The sequence below is a fragment of the Charadrius vociferus genome, unplaced genomic scaffold (assembly GCF_000708025.1).
Source record: "Charadrius vociferus isolate BGI_N301 unplaced genomic scaffold, ASM70802v2 scaffold32, whole genome shotgun sequence".
Taxonomy (NCBI): Eukaryota; Metazoa; Chordata; class Aves; order Charadriiformes; family Charadriidae; genus Charadrius; species Charadrius vociferus.
In genome coordinates, this window is record NW_009647856.1 from 11,964,280 (window position 1) to 11,985,967 (window position 21,688).

The 21,688-nt window shown below is 40.1% G+C and overlaps 1 protein-coding gene across 1 annotated transcript in view; it reads left to right on the top strand.

The window, feature by feature from the left end:
* LRGUK (leucine-rich repeats and guanylate kinase domain containing) overlaps positions 1 to 20,994 on the top strand; it is a 52,063-nt gene extending 31,069 nt beyond the window's left edge. Inside the window, exons 14-20 of the mRNA XM_009883019.1 lie at positions 477 to 678; positions 1,667 to 1,780; positions 5,254 to 5,408; positions 8,191 to 8,279; positions 14,807 to 14,941; positions 20,295 to 20,446; positions 20,843 to 20,994. Of these exons, the coding sequence (XP_009881321.1) occupies positions 477 to 678; positions 1,667 to 1,780; positions 5,254 to 5,408; positions 8,191 to 8,279; positions 14,807 to 14,941; positions 20,295 to 20,446; positions 20,843 to 20,994 (999 nt within the window). The remainder of the gene's footprint in view (positions 1 to 476; positions 679 to 1,666; positions 1,781 to 5,253; positions 5,409 to 8,190; positions 8,280 to 14,806; positions 14,942 to 20,294; positions 20,447 to 20,842) is intronic.
* The last annotated feature ends 694 nt before the right edge of the window (positions 20,995 to 21,688 follow it).

The following is a 21,688-nucleotide window of genomic DNA, read 5'->3' on the forward strand; positions in this document are numbered from 1 at the left end:
GAAAACTGTCAGTTTGTTCACAGTGGAAAACTAAGGGCCAAGGTGGTGATGCAGGTAAGTTCTCAGTACAATAGTGTGGGTCAGTGATAGGCACATTTGGAATAATTAGGTCCTGATGTAATAGAAAGGATGGAAAAGAAGGAAGAGCCGTTAACTGGTGGGCACGAGAAGTGCGATGCTTTAACTCACTGTGGAATGTGACTAAGAGGATTCTTTCAAAAGTGCGTTTAGAAAAAAGTTATACTATTCTTATAACGCGTTTGACATGTAGCTTTAGGGCACTTCACCCTGAACGTGCCTATTTTGTCAAGCTGGATGGATGGTAGGTCTTGAGACCTGTAGATTGGATACAGGTTTCCAGTACTGCTTTCACAGTAATTTGTGATAAATACAGAGTTGTCCTAAACTCAGCTACAAGTTCAATAGGCACTCAGATCCAGGAATAAAACATTGCGTTTCTCTGCTTAATTTTAAAGGGTGTGCGTAGCTTGAAAAATACCTACTTTAAACCCAGATATATCCTGTTAGTACCAATGAACAAGGAAAAATATGAGGGACATCTGCGGAGGAAAGGATTATTCAGCAGGCCAGAGATTGAAGAGGCAGTCTCCAGAGTGGACATGTACATCAAAATAAGTCAGGTTTTCCCGGGATACTTTGATGCAGTAGTCAACACAGGTAAATTAATCTCTTTCATACTGTTAATCTGACTTCTAATGTCACACCAATAGATGGACCGAAACTGCTATGCAAACAAAGCCACTGGCAAATATTAAACTAAGGATGACAAATGGTTTGGTGTTCAGCATAATAGTTTAAACTATCCCTTAATTGATTTTCCCAGTTAATTCTTGTCCCAGGAATCCAAAAGCTCTGGAGATGTGTCAGGACTGAATGACTCTGCTCTGTCCAAGTTGTGCTTTGAGCCCATCTAGAAAGTGAACCAACTATTAAGCTCAGCGGCACACTTGTTAAGTATTGTCTCCTATGGGAATATTAAACTGATCTCTGCTAATTTTCTGTTGGTTTCTGGGCAGAGTTCAGAGGTGCTTTTGATCTAACAAACTTAATTATCTCTGGGCAGCACAGGCTTTTTTCAAGAGCTGAAATGACAGTTGATGCGCAGTTTACAACGTCTCACTGTAAAGAAGAGGCTGCTGCAAAGCTTTTCCTTGCAGGACTCTTCTGCTTAATAACTTGCTCAAGTTCCCCAGCCTGAAACAAGAAATGTGAGGATGGTAGATTTTTCATTAAAGCACATGTTTGCTTCTTGATATTTAGGAATTGAGGATAGCAGGTGGTAGAGAAGAATTCTCTTCTAGTTCGTTCTGTGTTTGCCTTTTTGTGGAGGTGATTTTCACCAGTGATGGTGAAATATCATTGTGGTATGAAATATTGTATTTGTAGTTATTCTCAAGGGCACATGGAGCTTACAAGTTAAATATAGCAAAAAAGAAACAGTAAACGAAATTGCAGAAGGAGAATATTTAGGTGAGTGCAGAAACTGAGGTGAATTTCTTATTATTTTCTTGAATGTGCTATTTATGAAGATGAAGATTTTCCTCCTAAAGAGCTGAGCTGGATTAGTTAAGGATGCATTTCTATGTCAGACTTCTGTGATTTGTAACTTTGTACTGATGAAAGCTTGTTTTTTCCCTTTCTGCAGATGAATTGGATGAGGCATTCACAGACCTGAGTTTCCTCGTAAGGGCATACCTGGGTTTGGAGTCACCTGCAGTTTTTGATAGCATTCAGGACTGGAATAGCAGAGCCGGAGCAGGTACTGTATCTGGGCATATGTTACTACTGTTTTTACCAGTAGAGTATTCTTACTTACTTGTTACAAGAATTGAAATCTGTGAATAATGCAGCCTGTGAGATGGCTGTCTTTGAGAACTCAGCGTGCTTCTCTGTAACGGGTCTCCTAGGCTGATTCCTTCCTGTGATCTGAATCTTTAACAGAGATCTTTCCAGGTACTTCCCATCACTGTGTGTCCTGAGGCAATAATATGCAGAAAGTCAGTTGCTTTCAAGTCACCTTTCAAGGGTGACTCTTCAAGACCGGGCTGGATGGGGCTTTGAGCAACCTGGGCTGGTGGGAGGTGTCCCTACCTATGTCAGGGGGGTTGGAACTCGATGATCTTTAAGGTCCCTTCCAACCTAAACCATTCTACGATTCTGTGATTCTGAGGATGCTTTTGGGCTGAGGATCTCCCATTCATTCCAGATGAATCACAAGCGAGATATGCGTCCGTGGCTGATAGCTTTTGCCTATCAAACTGCGGAGCAACAAGAAAATGACGTGGCACTGAGACCTTACTTTACTCTTTTCCCAGGATAGCCAGAAGCATGAAGAGGTATATGAAAACTCTCATTCTTCTGGTCATGCAGTAATTTGTAATCTGGAACAGGGAATTTCCATTTAAAAACAAACCTAGGGTAAAAACCAAACAACCCAACTTTCATACAGATCAATTCCATAGTCAAATTTGTCATGCAGCTATAGAATTGGCTCAAGGAGGGAAGGGTAGGGGAGAAGGGCTTCATGGCTGCCTTGGAGGAAGAAAGGAGGACTAGTCTTGTCAGAGGCAGCGTAACTAAGATTAGCTTAACATATTGTGAGAGCTCAGTTGTAACCCTTGAATTTATTCCAGACAGGGCAGGTTACCAGCTGGGATGAAAGCAGAATATGATCTCTAAAATAGTGGAGAAAAAGAAATAAGAAACAGACATTATGGTGCTAAGATACTGCGCAACATGGACTAATAAGAAGCTCATTTATGTGAATTCTTTCCTCTAACTCCAAAAGCCTCCGTGGTTTATGGCTGTCTTGGTTAGATGCATTGCAACAGAAGGGTTAATGAGTTTCTGAAGTAACACACAGCCAATATTCATGACCTCCTGTGTGGCTCAGAAGGCTGCAAATAAAAGTAGCTGAAGTGAGGGCAAATATGTCTGAAACTGTTAATGAAGGATAGTGTAAAATTCATCAGTTCATCATTTCAAGTGATTTTGTATCCTGAAAGAATTAATAAATATTGATTTCCCAGTGGACAAGAAAAAAGCTTTCTACGCATATTGTGGCATCTCAGTGCTACAGCAGTGGGGACCTTTCTGAAGAATCTTATTTAATCTTAAACTATGGAGGCTTTATTTTCATTTCCAGAGCTTCCACATTTGTTTGAAGTGAGAAAGAAGACTTCCTTGCCTTATTTACTAAAATATTATTACTTATTTGTCTTAAAAACACTGGAGACGTTTTGTCCTGAGAGGCAACAAAACCCACCAAACCCTAACTAGATTATCAGGAAAGAAGAAAAAAGGGGGAGGATTGAAGATAAAAGATTTTTATGTAATCATGGTATTTTTGAAGATTTATACATATGTATCTGGAGTTCCTTTAAAGGAAATTGTATTCCTCAGCAGTTCTGAGTTCTTTCAGTGAGTGACTTGTCACTAGTTACAGAAACTTCATTAATAGTCCTAGATTTTGGTAATTCTGCTGTGCATAAAGTAACTTTTAAATTTACTATGCACCATTAAATTCATTTAGAGCTTCATTTATAGGTGTTTAAATAAATTTAACTATCCTATTTCTAGACATCATCTCTTCTTATGGACTGTGTGAAATAATTTATTTTAAAAAACTTGCCCCAAGGTTGTCTTTAATATGGACATTTTTAGTAAGATAGTAGCAGGAGGAAGATTGGTTGTGTGAGATTATGATAGGTTGTTAATTCTTTTTTTAATGAACTGCTGTGCAAGATCTTTTGCTCATGTATAGAGTAAAAATACGGGGAGAAAATAGATAAGTTCTTCCTTTAAAAACTTTTTATAGCAGAAGTGTAATACATTTCAGAGCTGATAACACTTTGTACTTGCATTAGCAGCTTTCATCCACAGAACTCAGTGCTTTACAGCTGTTAATTATATCTCACAGCAGTCCTGCGGAGTATGTGTTGCTATTTGTGTTTTGCAAACGAGGAGAGGGACATTTATGTCAAAGACCGATGATTTGTGATGGTGGGCACCAGGCATCCCACTGAAGTTTTGGCAGTGTAGACCTCTGCCCCTCTGAAGGTTAGGCTTTATACTTACTCACTGTCAAAATGAGTAGTTTACTGCACCTGAAACAGAACCACCAATCTCAAGTCTCGTCTCCTCTGTTCTTAACGGCAGATCTTCAAGGCCAGGTTGGACGGGGCTTTGAGCAACCTGGTCTGGTTGGAGGTGTCCCTGCCCATGGCAGGGGGGTTGGAACTAGATGATCTTTAAGGTTCCTTCCAACCTAAACCATTCTATGATTCTGTGATCCTCTGGCAGTTACAAACCGGCAGTGTATAATGGCTGTGCTGAGAGTCATCTGATGACTGTTGAAACTTTTTTATAAAGGCATATGCTAAGAAAAATAATTATATTTAGTATATGAACATGTATATGGATGGGGTGTCTCTTTGCCTCTCATCCACTGCCTTTGTATGTGACTTTTTAGGTTTTGAGTCCTTGTGCTTTGACACACAATACAATTAAACCTTTCTTATGATTGGATTTCTGCAAAGACTGTCATGTACCAATTGTTACAAGGATTTTTTTGTGACTTAGTTTCATATTTAGATACCATTTTCTAGACAGGATAAATCCCAGTTTACAGATTTTTCAAATTTAAAAAAAATTTTTTGGAAAAAGTGAGTTCTGTCTTCAGCTTTCTGGCTCACAGTCGAGTCTGATTCCTTGTGATACAGCAGTGGTGCAAGTCTTTGCCTTTCTGTTCACAGAAGTTCAGATAAGTAACAGAAGAAAAGGTGCCCCGCTCCAACTCCCCATCACACTCTAAGAGCTCTGAGAAGGTTAAAACTTCTAAGTAGGTAGACTGTAATTAGCTTAGAGGTCATAACAGTGGTGCATATCAGAGCATCCGTAACAAAACGAGCTCGTTTACACACGGTTGGGCACCTGTTCCTAGTCTGTTAATGTAGGGGTGTTTGGTTTTTTTTAGATTCTTCATAACTTTAATTTGCCTAACTATTCAGGGGGGATGCATTTGTTAAATCTGTGAAGTACTTGGAAGGTTTAAAAGCTTTTTGGGAACTGCGTACTTTATATCCTTTATAACTCTCACAGTTATCTTTTCCAAATCCAGAATTGTGCCAAAATCCAGCTGATGATAGTTGCAAATGCCTAGTTTCTTTCTGCTTGCTGTAAGCAAAGTGGCGTTTAGAATGTTTTTGTTGAGAAGTGTCTTTTCCGTACTAGGTTCAAAAATACAGCCCTTACAAGAGCAAAGATTGTCACCTGGTGGAGTAATTACTGGAACTCGGGCTTCATCTATCAATGAGTTTTTGGACTCCTCTGCCAAAACCTCTCCAGGAAGCATCTCGGACAAACTATCTGCACAACTGAGCTCTCTGGTAAGGAGCATTTACTCTAACCTTAGAAATAATAAGTTGTATGCAAAAAAAATACATGTTAGTCAGACCTTTCTTTCTCCAGAGAAAATTGACACCTGTCTCTGGACGTCTTAATTTCAAAAATTTTTACCAGTTCCCCAGAGTTAAAGGCAGATTGATGAGAATGAGGCAGATAAACTCAGATGAGAGGACAAACTGTCCTTTCTGCTCGATTTTGCACCAGAATAAATCTGTTGATCGTAACGGATTTCATCCAGTTGTGTACTGGTGTAAGGGAGCTGAATATCATCTGTTACTTCCACAATAAGATATGAAACTATCCTGTTCAGAGGAAATAGTTAGATGCAGTTAATAGGACAATGAAGATTACTTATGAACGCCATCCTGTGGCGGTGGAAAAACTCGTTCAGCCGAGCCTTTCAGTGTGTGTACTAGTGATAACTGCCAGAGATCAGATTTAAGCACATTTTTCACCTGCTTTTACTTTTTCCAATCAACAGATTCAACAATGTGCTTGGATTTCAAATAACCTTTTGCAACTTCAGCTTCATCTCTCACTCTTTTTTTACTTCTCCTTAATAGTCCTTTCCCTAAAGGCATTCATTCTCCTTGCAGGCAGTGGGGGAGTTGGGGCTGTGAAGCAGATGTGTCTAATGCTCTTTTTATACGACAACGACAGGAGAAAGAGAAAAAGAAAAATGAAAGCTTTAAACGTTGTTCCATTCCAGGGTGATGATGTCATTATGATGAATGATGGCTTGGCAGGCATGACTTGCTGTACAATTTTGTACAATATAATCTCTGTATTTATAACTACCTCTGATGTTTAGAATTAGTGCTGCAGATGGAGCAAAGTAACAGACCTCTCTGCCCCCATTTCCCAGGCTTTAAAAAAGGCTCTCTTAGGTGTGGAGAAAGGTATGGCTGTAAAATGTCTGACATAAATAGGGAACCTCCCATCTTTCAGTCTTCCAAAATGAAATACCTCTTTTCAAGCCATGCAGAATTAAAAAAATGTCACAAGTGTGGTTTATTTTCATGTTCCCATCATCCGAAGGTTTATTAGTTTAATGTGAGAGAGAAGCCAGAATATTTCTTGCCTCGGTGGCACTCTGCCATCACTCCCACCTCGGCAATTTATTTTTCTCACTTTTTTATTTCATCTTTTTTATTTTTATTTTGAAAGTTTACATTTTGTCAAGTCAGGGAGAAGTGGTTTATGATGAAGGAGGCTATCATTTACCTTGCTTTTAACTTACTTAGTGGCCGCAAGGTTCTCTTTCTCATTAGTCTCCTTGTTCATTGCTGGTAATACCTTTCCGTTATTTACTACACTAAGTTTCCAATATATTTTTATGTACAGAGAAAGCTTTACAGCATCAGCTGAAGTGTCAACACAGTAAAACATTCAAGGTGAAACACAGGTGCCTCTTAGACTATATTTAATGAGAATATAAATATGTCCGTGGCCTCTGCGTCTGTCAGATTTTGTCTAAACTGTTACATTTGGGAAGGCGAATGATTTTTGTGCTTTTGGCACCCAAATAATGTGCTGTCGCTGCACTAACTACATTCCGCTCCCATCATGTAGAACTGGAAAATAAAAAAGATGAAGAAATCATTGTGAATTGTCCACAAGCAAAATAAGAAGCAGGATCTGCTGCTCAGGGAAAGATAGTAGATATGATTCCCTGCAGCCTTACCCCTTGTCAACGTGCCAACCCTGCACTAATTTTGTATGGCTGTAATTAACTATACAAGGTATGAACGGAAAGGTATCTATACCTGTAATCCACACAGAAAAAAGGGTCAGAATTATATCCTTACCAAAAGAAAGCAAAACAAAACAAAAGTTCAGTGAGCATCTAAGCAGAGCCTTACTTAGCATAAGTAGTGAAGGAAAGCGAAGGAATTCACAATAGTCGTAATGTGAGCATTCAGCTAATTAACTGTATTCTCTTTCATTGCTCATACCATGACAAAACACCTCTGTTGCAGACATGTGATTTAGCTATTAAGTTGATAACTGTCAATGGCTATCAATTGATAACAATTCAGGATTTAATAACTATGCTCTGTGATTTACATTTTATTTTTTTAAGCACAATGTAGTGCTACATTTGTCTGACCTGAGAAATTACATTGTTCTACTGTACATGTTAATTAACACGCCCTTAAAACTCAGGACCACATTTTCCAGTCTGCTGAGATCATAATGTGTTCATTGTACAGAGTCATTTTAACTAACTGAAATTTGCAAAAGGTAATTCCTTCTTTGAGGGGGGAATATTGGTTGATATGGAGTTAGTAAGGCAGGTTTTCTGCGTTGATGGTCAAGGAGAAAGTGTATTTAAGTTGTGGAGGCAAATTTTTCTATATTTGCCCCCTTGCTGGTCAAAAGAAGCTTAAGACAACAGCATAGCTACAATTATATCTGCTCTGACATATTGGGAGGTTGGGCTGCATCAAAAGTGGTTCTCTGCAGATATTCCTTCCTGCTACATCCTGGCACATTTTGACTACTATGAAGAAACGGAGCTTCACTGGAGATGAAGATCTTCATTTTTCATAGCCAGGAAGATTTCAGACGAATATTTGGTTTGTGTAGATCGGTGAATCATATTTAGCACCTTGTTAGTTATAATATAGCTCTGCTATTTTCCTAGAATATATAAATGCATACACTCTAGAGTCTTAGCAGAAAAGAGGAATATCACAGCCAATTAAGTTGCCATATATACTTTTAAGTTGCTGTATAAAGTTGGTCATATTTCTTTATCAGGAAGAAGCTTCTCTCCAAAGGCGTCGTTCTGCAGCACGTCAGGCTTTGTCAGGGAAGGCACCTAGTGTATATGTCCAGCTGTTTCAAAGGTAATGTAGAGTGGTTTCGGCTGAGTCCTTTGCAATAAAGTGAAAAATGCCTGTTTAAGATATCTTTTCCACTGCTCTTAAGGATGAATGATTAGAAACTGTCAGGGATTGCAAGTCTCGCAGACGACTCTCCTTTCTATCACTTTTAAATCTAGCCCTACAAATACATCACACACCGCCTGTCTTTTGACATCGGAGTGCAGCAATCCCGAAATGTACACCGAAAATGTATGAGGCAGAGCCATCCACAGTAACGTGTCTAAAACTATGAAATTATTATATGCTGTTTCTCTGAGAAAGCAGAAAAGGATCATTCTTCTGGCAGCTCACAGTCTTCAGCATGTTTTTTAGCACTACTAGTAATTAGCGTTGGAAAGTCACAGCCGTGCTCAGCACAAGGTTGTTTGCTGCAGTACATCTTCTGTGGATCTCTCTGTTTAAAGCAGAATTTCTGAAAGCTGACTCCATTTCCTAATTATTTTTCTTTTTTTTTTTTTTTTTTTTAGAAAATGGATCCTGTCTTGACTGTCTCTTTTCCTTTTTCCTCATAGTCACAACCTTGCAAAAATGGTGTTAAAAGTCTATAAATCTCAATGTATCTTCTTTGATTGATCTTTTGTGGCACTCCTGCCTTCCCCTGGTGTAAATCTTCCTAATCTGAATTCTTCTTTGCTTGCTTTTCCTGCCTGCCGTGAAAAGGCTCACAGTGTTGACATTTAAAGTATCACATAGCCCTCTAAATCAGCAATCATCAGAATGAATAGAAAAGTTCACACCTTTCAGCTCATTTCAGGGCTGTACAAGTGTAGTCACCAATTGTACATACCAGATGTGTTGATGAAAATCATTCCGATGACAAAGTCTGGAGATTGACTATTTAAAAAAAAGAAAAAGCAAGAAGGAGAAAAACCAACCTACTGAATTAAACTGTCTCTAGAAAACCAATGGCAGAAGCTTACAAGCAGAGATGCATAATTATGATGTATTTTCCAAACCTTTACTTACAGAAAAGTTTTTTTTAAGTAGCTGATTCATTCATTTTAAGTTATGTTGAAATGAGAAGAAAAATGAAAATCAGTGTTTTCTTTTGCTAGATGTTTTGGGTTTGATTTAGTGTTGCAGTGTGAACTGTTCAGCTGAGTCTGCCTGAGTTTGTTGCTCTTTGCTCCCTTTATTCCATAATACTCCTTCGCTGGAAGCTGATTTTGGAGTTAAGTATCAGACTGCTTTGGCAGAGCTGTCAGGCAGGTGAGAGAAAATCCTGTCACCCCCAATCAGCATTTGCAATTACCAGGCCTCAAGGGATAGACGCGCTCGGCAGAATTGGAGGCAAGAGTAGACAACACCCCATTCCATGCAAGAGGTTAAGTCAAGAGGTGCCATAAATATGAATGCTATAAAATGGTTGAAATTCTGAATCCCAGAACGTAGCAATTAGATAGCGGAGAACCCGGTAGGTCATGTAGTCCAGCCCAGCAGCAAGGGTATGATTGTTCTATTGAGTGTGTTTGTTTATATAGAACGGAATCAAGTTTTAAATGCCCATAAGAGAGGGGCTTTCACCTTGGGAAAGCTCACCTAGGATTTGATGGATCTTTCTTTCAATATATAACTATGGACCTGGGTCACGAGTAGCTTAAAAGGTTATTGCATGTCATCTTAGCTGTGGTAACCGTCTTTGTGCGTACTCTTAGCCTATAGGAAATGTAAGGTGATGTGGCTTTCTTTAGCTTTTATCAAGGGCTAAGCGAGGAATTCGTACGCAGATTGTGCAACTGAGGGGCCTCAAGGTAATTCATTATGTCATTATTCTTATTAATATTAGCAGCAGCATCCAAATAATGTTGGGGCAGTTAGACTGTTATGTTGTTGTATACCTTTCCGTGGCTCTTACGTAAACTATATATGTTGTAATGTCTTTTAATCTTTCTCTGTAAGTCTGTGCTTAGTAAATTCAGTAGGGTTACTATAAAGTCTCTCTAATTTGTTAATTAACTCTCAAAATTGATCAGTCCAGAGTATTGCAAGTGTCCCTACAACAAGTGCTGGCAAAGAAGACACTATAGCCTCATCTGAGGCATCATACTTCATCCTTTCTGCATATGTTGCTCAAAAATTACACCGATCTTTTCGTGCAGCCATTATTGCATTAGATATCCAGGTTCGACATCTCATCTCATTGTTATGTCCAGATTCATCTTGGCTTTAGTGCTTTCCAGATTTCTCTCTCCTGTGGAATATCCATATTTTAAGTTATTTTCTTTCAAGCTGTATTTTATTTGGAGGTTTTTATTTCTCTTTTTACTTGGCTACATAAAAAGGATAGGTCATGCCTGTTTAAAATCCAGTTTGAAAAAAAATTGCTGTCTGTTCTTGCTTTAATCTTGTCAGCTTTGTTCTGATGAATTTTTATTTAGAACGTGATGCACCTTTTCTTTATTTTCATTGTCAGCAGCAGTGCATAAATGTACTTTGTCCACTTAATCAGTCTGCTGTTTATGTAAAAATATGATTTCTTTCACTGGTGATGCATCCGGACTTAGACAAGGTTTCAGCTGATGAATCTTGATGCAGTAAGCTCTCTGCCATAGCGCTCCTCGATGGGGAACGCAGCTCCTCTAGAGGAGCGAAGAGAACAGAATATGCCCCCTCTGCTTCAGTTACTCCAATCTAAAGCCTCATTTTTACCCTGAACTTCCCGGGGAGTTTGAATTGACTGAAGGTATGGACTTGTGACTGGGAGAAGCAAGCACGCATTTTGCTCTGTCTGTTCTACCCCTGGGGAGAACAAAGTGGGGCAGATAGAAGGAAGTTCATTAAAGCGGATTAATTTCAAACTGTATTGGGAAATACAAGAGGAAGGTCCACGCTTGCTGTCCTGGATGGAATTGGTGTAGAAGGAAGCTTTGTTCTGAGGGCATTGCAGGTAACCTGAAGCAAAATAAGACAAGTGTTTTAAAAAGTAAGTGATTATAATTTAAAAAGAACATACTTGTGAAATATGCAGGTAATTGATTATGTATGTTTTTAGCACATAGAAATAGCAATACGATTAGCTAGAATTTTCTACAAGGTCTTGCTTGAACTGAAGATAGTTTTTTAGCTGTTGGACTAGATTTTAATTGTATAAACTATATGAGTAGCTCCATTAAAGCCATGTTTTATTTGAGGATTTGTATCCTCATTTCTATGGTTGAAAAGAGCCACTTACGCTGGCATCAGGCTGAGAGAGGACTGGGAGTCCAAATAGGTGGTTGTGGACCAGAAATGGTAGAGGGCAGAAGCAGCTCAGCTTCCTTTTCAGCAGCTCTGCCACAGAGGATGAGAACCCTACTTCAGTTAGGAGTGAATCTAATTTCTATGAAATACATGAAACCGATGCCAAAAATGACATAAGCAAAGAAGTTCCTGAGGTACTGGATGTTTTGAATTTCTTGTGTATCTGTAAATATTAAAAGATTCTTTAATACTTAATCACATCGTTACACATTTCAATCCAAACTGAAATATATTGCTCAATTTTCCTGAGTATGTGTTAGAAAATTTTAAAAGCGGTGTCACACAAGAATCTAACATATTTATTGCAGCCCCGCAGGGTTATCTACATAAATTTTGATTCTTAAATCCAAATTACTGAAAACCTGGCCCCTCTATTTTTTGCCTGTAGCTGTGTGCAGGTGTAATTAAAGTCATTTTGATGTCTCATTGCCTAATATAATGTATGGGCAACGTTCAGTGGTTTGCTCTGAATAATTGCACTGGTTGTCTGTGTGTTTGAGGGTAATAAATAATGGGTTGGGTTGAAGCCTCTTTCAGATCAGGCCTTTAGCTAATGATTAACTTCTTGATTTCATCTAAATGTTGCTGAAAGAACTGGAGTAAGCAAGAGCAGGCATCACTGAGAGGAGAATTTATAACATGCAATCTTGCTTTTCTGAGTTGGAAGAAAATTGTAGACTTTATAGTTCTCCTGGAGCTCCTTGCCAGAACTGGGAAGAGAGAAGGTCCATGGTCTACCTGTGGTTGAGAGTCTGTCTCCAGGTTGGATTTGCTTGCTGTGAGCATAAGATCTGCATGCATGTGGTTGCATACATTTCTTGCAGACCTTCTTGTCTAGTCAGCCTCAGACTTCAATGTAATTTTGCTTTTCAGTTTTATTTCTATTGCCCTCTTAATGACAAAACTAGGACATTGTTCTGAACTGCATGGATATGCCTTTTCACAGGGTGATATTTAACTTCTGCCTGTTTTCCCTTTGGTTTTTTGTTGTTTTTTTTTTTGAGCTGAGGCATCGGCTGGTGCAATTTGAATTACACTCTGAGCCTAAACACCTATAATGACAGTACAAAAGCAGTGAGGCAATGTAAAGAAGACATTTAGTGCAGACATAGAAAGTGAAAAAATGTCCCTATAACACCTTTAAATATGTGTATTTTTCTCAGCTGTCGGGCATGTTGTTTTAAGTTTATTTATCAACTGCGGTGTAGCTTCTGAAGTGGGTCGCGGGTTCTGAACCCAAACCTTTGCTCCAGGAAGTGGAGTTCATTTTCCTGTGGTGGCCCCATCTCCTTAGAGGGGTGGCCTTGAATCCTGTCTTCAAATGTCTGCTTTGACTCTTATAACCTCCCTTGTCAGGCTGTGCATTTCTGTGCTATATGTTGAACAGAGTTCTTTGCTGAGATATTTTCTTTTTTTTTTTTTTTTTTAATTTCCATGATGTGGCTTTACAAGAAATGATTTCTGAGAGCACTCAGCTCTGGGGGCCTTTAATGGAATCAGGCCTTTTCTCCTATGTAATTGGTTCAGGTTTTGATCTGAGCCGATAACGAACAAACACCATTACCAGCTGGCGGTTGCTTGACAGTGAAACAATAACAGCTTGAGGCCTTACACTGGGGAAGCTTTATTTATAGGTATTAATAATAAGAAGAAACTAAAGGAAGGGAAATTTAAAGATGAGGAGTAGAAAAACTTTACTTGCAATGTACAGTCTATTATGCACAGTTCTGGGCTCCCCAGGTCAAGAAGGACAGGGAACTGCTGAAGAGGGTCCAGAAAAGGACTACAAAGATGATTTGGGGACTGGAGCATCTTTCTTATGAGGAAAGGCTGAGGGACTTGGGGCTTTTTAGTCTGAAGAAAAGACTGAGGGGTGATCTTATCAATGCTTATAAATACTTAAAGGGAGGGTGCCAGGGGGATGGGAACGGTCCTTTTTCAGTGGTGCCCAGTGATAGAACAAGAGGGAACGGACACAAACTTGACCATAGGAAGTTCCATCATAACATGAGGAGGAACTTCTTTCCCGTGAGGGTGGCAGAGCAGTGGCACAGGCTGCCCAGAGAGGTGGGGGAGTGTCCCCCTCGGGAGCCATTCCAATCCCGCCTGGACGCCGTCCTGTGCCACTGCTGGAGGTGCCCCTGCTCTGGCAGGGGGTGGGACTGGGGGAGCTCCAGAGGTCCCTTCCAACCCCAACCATTCTGTGATTCAGTGACTGATTTTTGAGGACAAGTGGGGAAAGCCTCACCACTGAAGCACCAGAAGACCCACATTGAGGAACAGTCCTGCTTTGGCAAGCTGAGGAGGCATGAAAAGACAATTTGAGATTCCAGCTGCTCTGTTTTTTCTGTGGGGAAGTGGCAGAGGTATACTTGTTGCCTTAATGGCCTGTGGGCGTGACTGAGGGCACGATGGACGACTTAACGTTTTGGGGTTTTTTTCCAAACTGTAGCCATGAGTCTTCGGAAAATATATTAAGCCTCCTTAAAAACCTAGCTTCTCCCACGGAGCAAGCAGTCAGCAGTTGCTACTGCAGTTAAAAATGTTCTTGAAAAGCTTCCTAGGGGAAACTAGGAAATGGTACACACAAAAGTTACATAGGCTCATGGCCCTTAAAAACAAACAGATTCCTTCAGAGATCATTTGAGGTGTGTTGGTGGGACGGCTCTGGCACAGGGAGTGGATGTATGGAATCTTCCAAAACTTAAAATTTTTTAAGTTCAGCATTTCATTAAGGTCCTCTCATGTTTGGCACTCTTCAGTGCTGCTTCCTCTATGGTTCGAGTCTATAAATAAAGTGGTGTCAATACTGCAATTACCAGGAATGATTTTTTTTTTTTTTTTAGGTGTTATGAATGGCAGTGAAGATGAAACTTCTCACCTTGTGAGTTAGTTACAAGGCGTGCGATTAATCTCACCTGATTTTGGGTGTTTTTAATAAAAATGTCTCTATCTCAACAAGTTAGCCTACACTGCTTTGTCTCAGTGGAGAGTAATTCATCCAACCTACTTTAGATCTCTACTTGAGCTTGAGTTTATTCATACTGTAGCTGTGACTGTTCCTCTCCATTGGATATAAATAGAGCCTGGATTACTACCCCCAACTGCTTATCGCTGCTTCTCTCCCACTGGAGACAACACTCTTCCCCCATCTGAACAGGTCTTGTGAACTCATTAAGCACAATTATGCTATCACAGTATATAAATGCATGTAACAAGCACTTTATTTTCATTTTGTATCATTTCAGGGACCTGGCAGTCACTCCTGCACCAGGCGGCTCCCGTCAACACTTACTGGAACCAACAACCCATGCTTCTCAGCTCTCAGATGGAAGGAATGTCACTCAAGACCAGAGCTTCCCCCTGCCTAACCCAGAGAGCCGGTGAGTTCAGTTTCTGAGACAGCAGCTCATCGCTGGGTGGAACGAAGGTTAATGCTGCAATGTGCAAGATCTAAAACAATTTCCCAAGCTAATGCAGTTGTCTCATCTGTTACATCAACAGCCTTATTAAACATGTGTCGCTGCAGCATAAAACAAAGTCTTGTCATTCATGGGAATAGTTTCCTTTAGACACCATAATTCGCATACACAGAAAGGGAATGTCAAGACCTTTCTGTCAAGAAGATGTTTGAAGGGAAAAGTGCTGAAAGAAACTTGGTCCAGGTACAGAAAAACAGAACTTGAGTGATAAATATTTTTTGAGACAAATTTACCAGATATTGCCATCAGAGTTATTTCTCATTCTCTCTTTAGAGGATTACCATAGTTACTGTTGAATACCATTTGGGAGGTTGTGGGTGATATCATCATCTTCAAATTCGTATCTTATTCATGATAACAGCAGGCCCTATCAGGATACTGAACTCTGTAGTACCTTTACCTGCTCTTACTGTCTCGGCCATTGCTGCTATGCTTCATACCTTGTCCAGCATCTCTGCTCGTGAGTGATGAACAGTCTCATTTATTTGTACCACAGCTAAACAGGCTCTGAGGCATGGGAGGGAGACAACTCCTATCTCATTTAAAGCTTGTAGAGAGGTGAGGATAGAAGAAGATTTGGAAAGGCTGAATCTTCTGTGTCTTTTAGAGCTTCAGCTACGAAGCGGGCTATATTTTCCTGGCTTGCTCTGCAGGTCCACATTGTGTCTTACAAGATGGCTGTGACTTACACTAATGGTCCTGTTGCCTAAGTACATCTGAGCTCTGTCTGCCAACAAGCCTGTCTGCTGTTGTGGCAAGTGACATTGCAGCCTTTCTATGCGGTATCCTGTATAAGCTTTTTTTTTCCTCTCTTCTGGCCATCTGTTGTCGTCTCATGCCCAGATGGGATACACAGAAGCAGCCGGATGCCACACAGAGTGACCTAGTGAAGCATAACACACCAGATCCCCCATCCGCTCTAGGAAATAGGTGTGTGCTTGTAGCCACGCTCTGCTCACTCTTTGGAACCTACCACAAAGCTCATCTGAAAGCTGCAACTGATGCCTATGCTGTATGGCTGTTGGTAAACTTGGAATTTGATCCTGGGTTCAATCCCCTGTCTGATATCTTGTTCTCATTCCTTACAAACCAAGGTACCTTTCCTGCTGTATTTAAACATACCATACCATGTATTTTTCACCTATGTGTTTTCACATCTTTTAAAAGTCACTGTTAAATAACCTCCTAAACACACACTAAGCAGCTTTCCACGTTAATCCAGGCCAATGAGAAATGCTGAGCATCTTTGTGAGATTCACTTTATTCCTCATCTGTTAAGCAGAATTCTGAGCTAAACTTGTTGAAAAAAATCTCCGTGTTCCTTTTATATCCTAGAGAGACTGCCAGTTCCCTCTATGTGATGTACTACCTGCCACTGTAATTACAAGTAGTTAATTAGCATGCTGTAAAAAGGTTGAAACCGTAGGCCTCCGCAGATTCATTTGTCCTGAGTATTTGTGCCACAGTGGAGTGTGCTGAAGGGGAACAGAGTGAGCGTATGAAAAAAACTGAGTGCGTAATAGGTTGCAGAGGGATTCTGCATCATCTGTCCTTACCAGTAAGAGGCAAGACCTATAACTCAAATGAGTGTGAAGCTATGATGAGTTGTAAAGGTCTCACCCTTCGCATATGGGAATAAATATGTCTTTCCACTCTGCCACATTTTGGTGTTTTGACTTTAGCAGTGTTTTCGTTTAGCACTGTTAATAACGCAGTGGAAAAACAACTGTGAGGAGAGAAGAAGCAAACTGCTAATCTGATTCATTTTCTGTGCATGCATCATGGCCTACAGCAAAATTGTATAGAGTCATGTTGTCAAATCCTTTTGCAAGAGAAATATGGAAAGTTTGGAAGAAATTTCCTTATGGGCGTGATTGATGGAAATGCTGTTGTGTGGATGCGTTTGAAATATTGGTGAGAAAAATCCCACATTTCTGAAGTATTGTAGCAAAGCCTGTGATTCTGTTTGGATGCTGAGGTGGTTTAACGTTTTCTTTTTCTCCACTTTTATGCTTTCAACATTTGGAATGGAAGAAGGAGTAAACTAAAAAAAGCCATCAAGGGGTAAGAGCATAAATGTATTGACCTCCAGGCGCAGCCAATGAAGGAAACATTGTTTTCCAAGATCAGGGACTGCAGACTAGTCTGATATCTCACCGGGTAACACTGTGTCCACGTCCCATTTTTTTTGGCGCTATTTCTCAAATCTGGCTGTTTTTATTTAAGCTTGAGCTGTGGTGGAAACGGCATCGTTGTTCTTCAGGTCACTAACACTTGTTGCATTCAAGCCCTGCAGTTCTTCTGTTCCATCTGCTTTGCAAGGGAAGTGGGTGATCCCCACTGCGTTTACTCACGAGTGAAAATTAAAGGTTTTGTTTAGACGTCTGCCCACCGACCTGCAGTTTTCAACAGGACAGTTTCTAATTACATCCACGGCTTCTTTTCATTGCTAAGACCATAGCTATGGTCTTCTCCTTGGAAGTAACCCATGATGACCTGGTCTTTCCTGATTTCACAAAAAAAAAAACCAACCCTACCATGCCAGTTCTCAGGGATTTTTGAAGTCCTCTGCTGGAGGCTGAACTGTCCCACACAAAAGTGTGGATTTTTTTTTTGCCTGAGGTTCCATTTGTTTTCGCTTATAGGCTTAAACAATTTATCGTTGCCCTTGGTGAGTAGCAGTCCTTTAGGGCAATATATCTTACAACTGTACTTTACAGGACTGCTACTCATCACAGGCAACGATAAATCCTTTGGGTCCCTGCCTGCTGTATTTCATTACTCACTTTTACCAGTAGAGGTGTCAGTAAGGGTATTGAAACGATCTGGTTACAGCGTAACAAGGAGACGAGAAGAGAGAAGGGGCAAAATATAGTGAGTTGGAGAGTAGAAACTTAAATTCCTAATCTGTTACTATACCTTCATTATTTGTAACTTCTTAATCTATTACTATACCTTCATTGTTTACAAGTTTGAGAGTGGAGTCAGAACCTCACCTACCATTGACCGGTGCATTAAACAAGGAACTGTCTCAAATACTTAATTGCATGTCCCCATTCCTGCCAAACACAATAAAATTAAAAACATCCATCGGCTGAAATATTATGTCACCATGTGCAATGATATATGTTAGAGTTTGGCAGTCCAGTGCAACCATCATCTAAGCAGAACCTATAGCAATCCAGTGCTTTTTACTCCTCAACGCATTACTAACATATTTTGTATTCATCGCACACAGAATCCATTTATCTCATTACTCCATGGGGTAATACTGGGAGGGGGTTAAGATTCCTATTTTTCATTTCTTTTCCATTTAGCTGACTGGGAAATTTTACTAGAGGGAACACATGCCTGCTTTGCGTATAATACGTTCTCTTTTGTGTGCTGAGGCTGTCAGGGAAGGACTAAAGATAGGTTATCCAAACTCATTTACAGGTCCCCTGGCAAAAGCACAAAGGAGAGGTAAGTTCTCGGCTCCTCTGCCCCTCCCCTCCTAAATACCTTGCACGTCTAGATGGCAGAGACCTCATAAGCTCCAGTTTTCCCACTTATTTTTGATGTTATTCTCAGAGTAGTTTTCCAAGAATTCTTAATTAAATTAAATGTTTTCTATGACACTTGTATTAGAAAAGCCTGTGTACCTGCCTCCCCTTTACACCCTGCCAAGTGGTACGTAAATTATTTCCCACAGTTTACCTTGTCTTCTGCCCTTTAAGAAAGGGACAGCTGGGGAGAAAGGCCATGAAGATTTTTGTTGAACACCTTAAGATGCTGGATTTTAACGTAGCGCATTCATGTAGTGGCGGCTAGAGATCCACAGGGGTGTTAATTCTAACTATATAATATCTATTTTTAGCCTTTATTTGTAGGCGACTGTGTGACTATGTTCTCTGAAGCAAAAGCAGAAGCAGTCAGCCTTTTAGAAATTGGAATAGATGTTGTTGAAGAGTCCAAGCTGCTGTTTGCACTAAGCCTGGATATACTACTCCTAGTAATTTCTTATCCCTACGACAGTTATGTCTGACGCGTATTACAGGCAGCTAAAATGAGATTATGACTAGGGTTAAGCACTTGGCTAGAGCATTCAGTGTTTGATGAGCATCCTTGGACGCAGCGGACCTCAGAGGAAAACACAAGCACTCAGTACGTTGCAGGATATAATATTCCTTTACCTTGAAGGCAAAGGCAAAATTCTCGTAGACTTCCACAGTACATCTAGTGGGAAGATAATGACCTGTTTCATATGGGAGTACCACACTGTTTTGTCTCATTATTCATCATCCCTTCTTCTTATTGTATGGATTTATTAAAATGCCACTGAACTACTTTCTTTCTATTTCCCAGAACACTATAATCACAGTATTCTCACAAGCTAAAATGCTCCTTGCAAGAATTACAGGATGAAATTTCTTTTGGCCCGCACCATGGATAAGGTCAGGGTGGATAATCTTTGAACTGCCTCCCAGATTCATAAATCAGTTTCTCTCACCTAGACGGGAACAGTCCTTTCTGTATGAAAAGAGACATTATGAAATGTCTTAAGCGTTGCTCCAGATATATATTACAGATTTGCATTAAATAGGTAGTTATTGATCTCTCCATATCAATCAAGGCCTTTTCCCTACTTTTCTTGAAGTAAATTGATAGTATATAGATGGAAATGGAAAACCTTTATTAGAACAAGCTACAACGTGGTCGTTATCATCATCAGGGTCTCAGACCACTGAGGCTTTGGCTTTGACTAGTTTTTCTGCAAGAGATGCAACAGGTCAGAGGTGTCTTGGCTGCTACTCACTGGTAAATGGCTACTCATGGTCTGTGTTGTCACTTGGCTACTACAGAAACACGTCTTTTCAAGGCAATTCCTATTTTCTTTTACTCACCAAGAGAGAACTGTCTGCAGTGCCGAACCACAGATTTGGAAACAAGGAGCTCTGAGTTCTGATCTCAGATGTGCAGCTGATTCACTGTGTGGCACGAACCTCTTTATTGCACCTGTCCATGGGATTTATTAATTAAATCAACAAAGGAAAATTGAGGGAGGTCGTAGTTGTGTTTGCTGGCACTGGGAGCTCTGAGAGAATTGTAATGTGTGAAGAAGCTTTGTGTAACTGATAAGCACTGGGATTTATTTCTGACTTTTGACTGAGCTGTGTGGCTGCAACATCAGTAATACTGTCAGACTTGGTGCTCAGGCTTTTTTTTTTATTATTATTATTGCTGTTTTAAAGCATGAATCATTTCCCTCTCTCAGCTCCAGGCAATCTGGTCCTGCTAGTAGTGCACCTACTGCTGAAGGGCTGCAGGTTCGGACCCCTGTTCCCCACGCTCGCCTCGCTGAAGAAGCCAAAGCTGAACATCGAGATCCAAGAGGAGCTGAAAATGGAGTGGATGACAGATTGAAAGGTTTGAACCATATTCCAAAGTAAGAGTTTTGCTCAGGCTGTGTGTCTCACTGTATTGTAGTAGCTTTATTTGGGTGACTGCACAGCTTCTTCATGCTTTTGGTGATAACACTCTTGTAAGCAGCAACGTTACGGTGTGGCAGAATCACCACAGTGCGAATGCACCATACTCGATACAGCAGCTTTCTCTCAATGAATTTTTTTTGGAAATTAAAAATAGGGACTGCTTAGGCATAAAGTTACTCTTCCACATGTATGAGGCAGAGCAGACACTAGACTTCCTGAAGATATTACTCTTCCCCACCCCCTAAACCACTGGGTTTTCAGCTGGAGGAGTGCTTTGTGGTACATTTTGACTTTCCATTTTCAATTGCTTCTTCACTTATAATTTCTGCAGAGACTGAACTCCTCAGTGACAATCTTCAGAGAAAATACAGCAAGTCCAAGATTGGTTCTTCTCATATGCCTCAGCTCATCAACTGGCCAGGCTCCCACTCCAAACCTGTCCTACCTCCAATCCCAACTGGGCGGAAAAGGACCAACCCTTGATGGCCGCTACTAGCCAAGGCTTTGTCGTGATTACGCCGAATCTTTCTGTCGAACAGGAACACTGATTTTGATACATTTCTCTTCAACAAAGCAAAATCTATCAAATATTATTTCTAAATCCATTTGATTAACTCTCCCCCAAAAAAGTTATTTACTAATAACTTTATTAAAAAGTAATTTCTGTAGTTCCCAAAGCTCGAAATTATTTCCCCAGGCACTCTCAGCTGGGAAATGGCATAGAATTTTTCCTAACAGCCACATGACCATATCTTCCATTAATTTCTCTCTTTCCTCCTCCTCTGATATTATAGATTTAATTGAGGTGTGGAAGCACCGGGGCCTCTGATAATATTGTCTGTATTGTAGTACTAGTGAATTATCTTGAAGAGGGATTTTGTGAAACGTTCAGAGTTAAGTTGGGAGTAAAAACTAGTTCCAAGTCTTTTTTTAATAAAATGTAGGGTTTTTTTGAAGGGATGAGAAATAATTCTTTGATGTGCAAGTGTATTTAAACAACCTAGTAAGGATTCATCAGAAAAAAATTAGTACAATTATTAAGAACTAGCTGAAGCTGTAAGTAGTATGTGAAAATTTGTTTCTCTGTATGTGGAGTAGAGCTCTGACAAGTTAATAAAACTCTTGAGTTAATGTTTGTCCTAATTAATTTTCATTACCATCTACTTACAGAACAGAT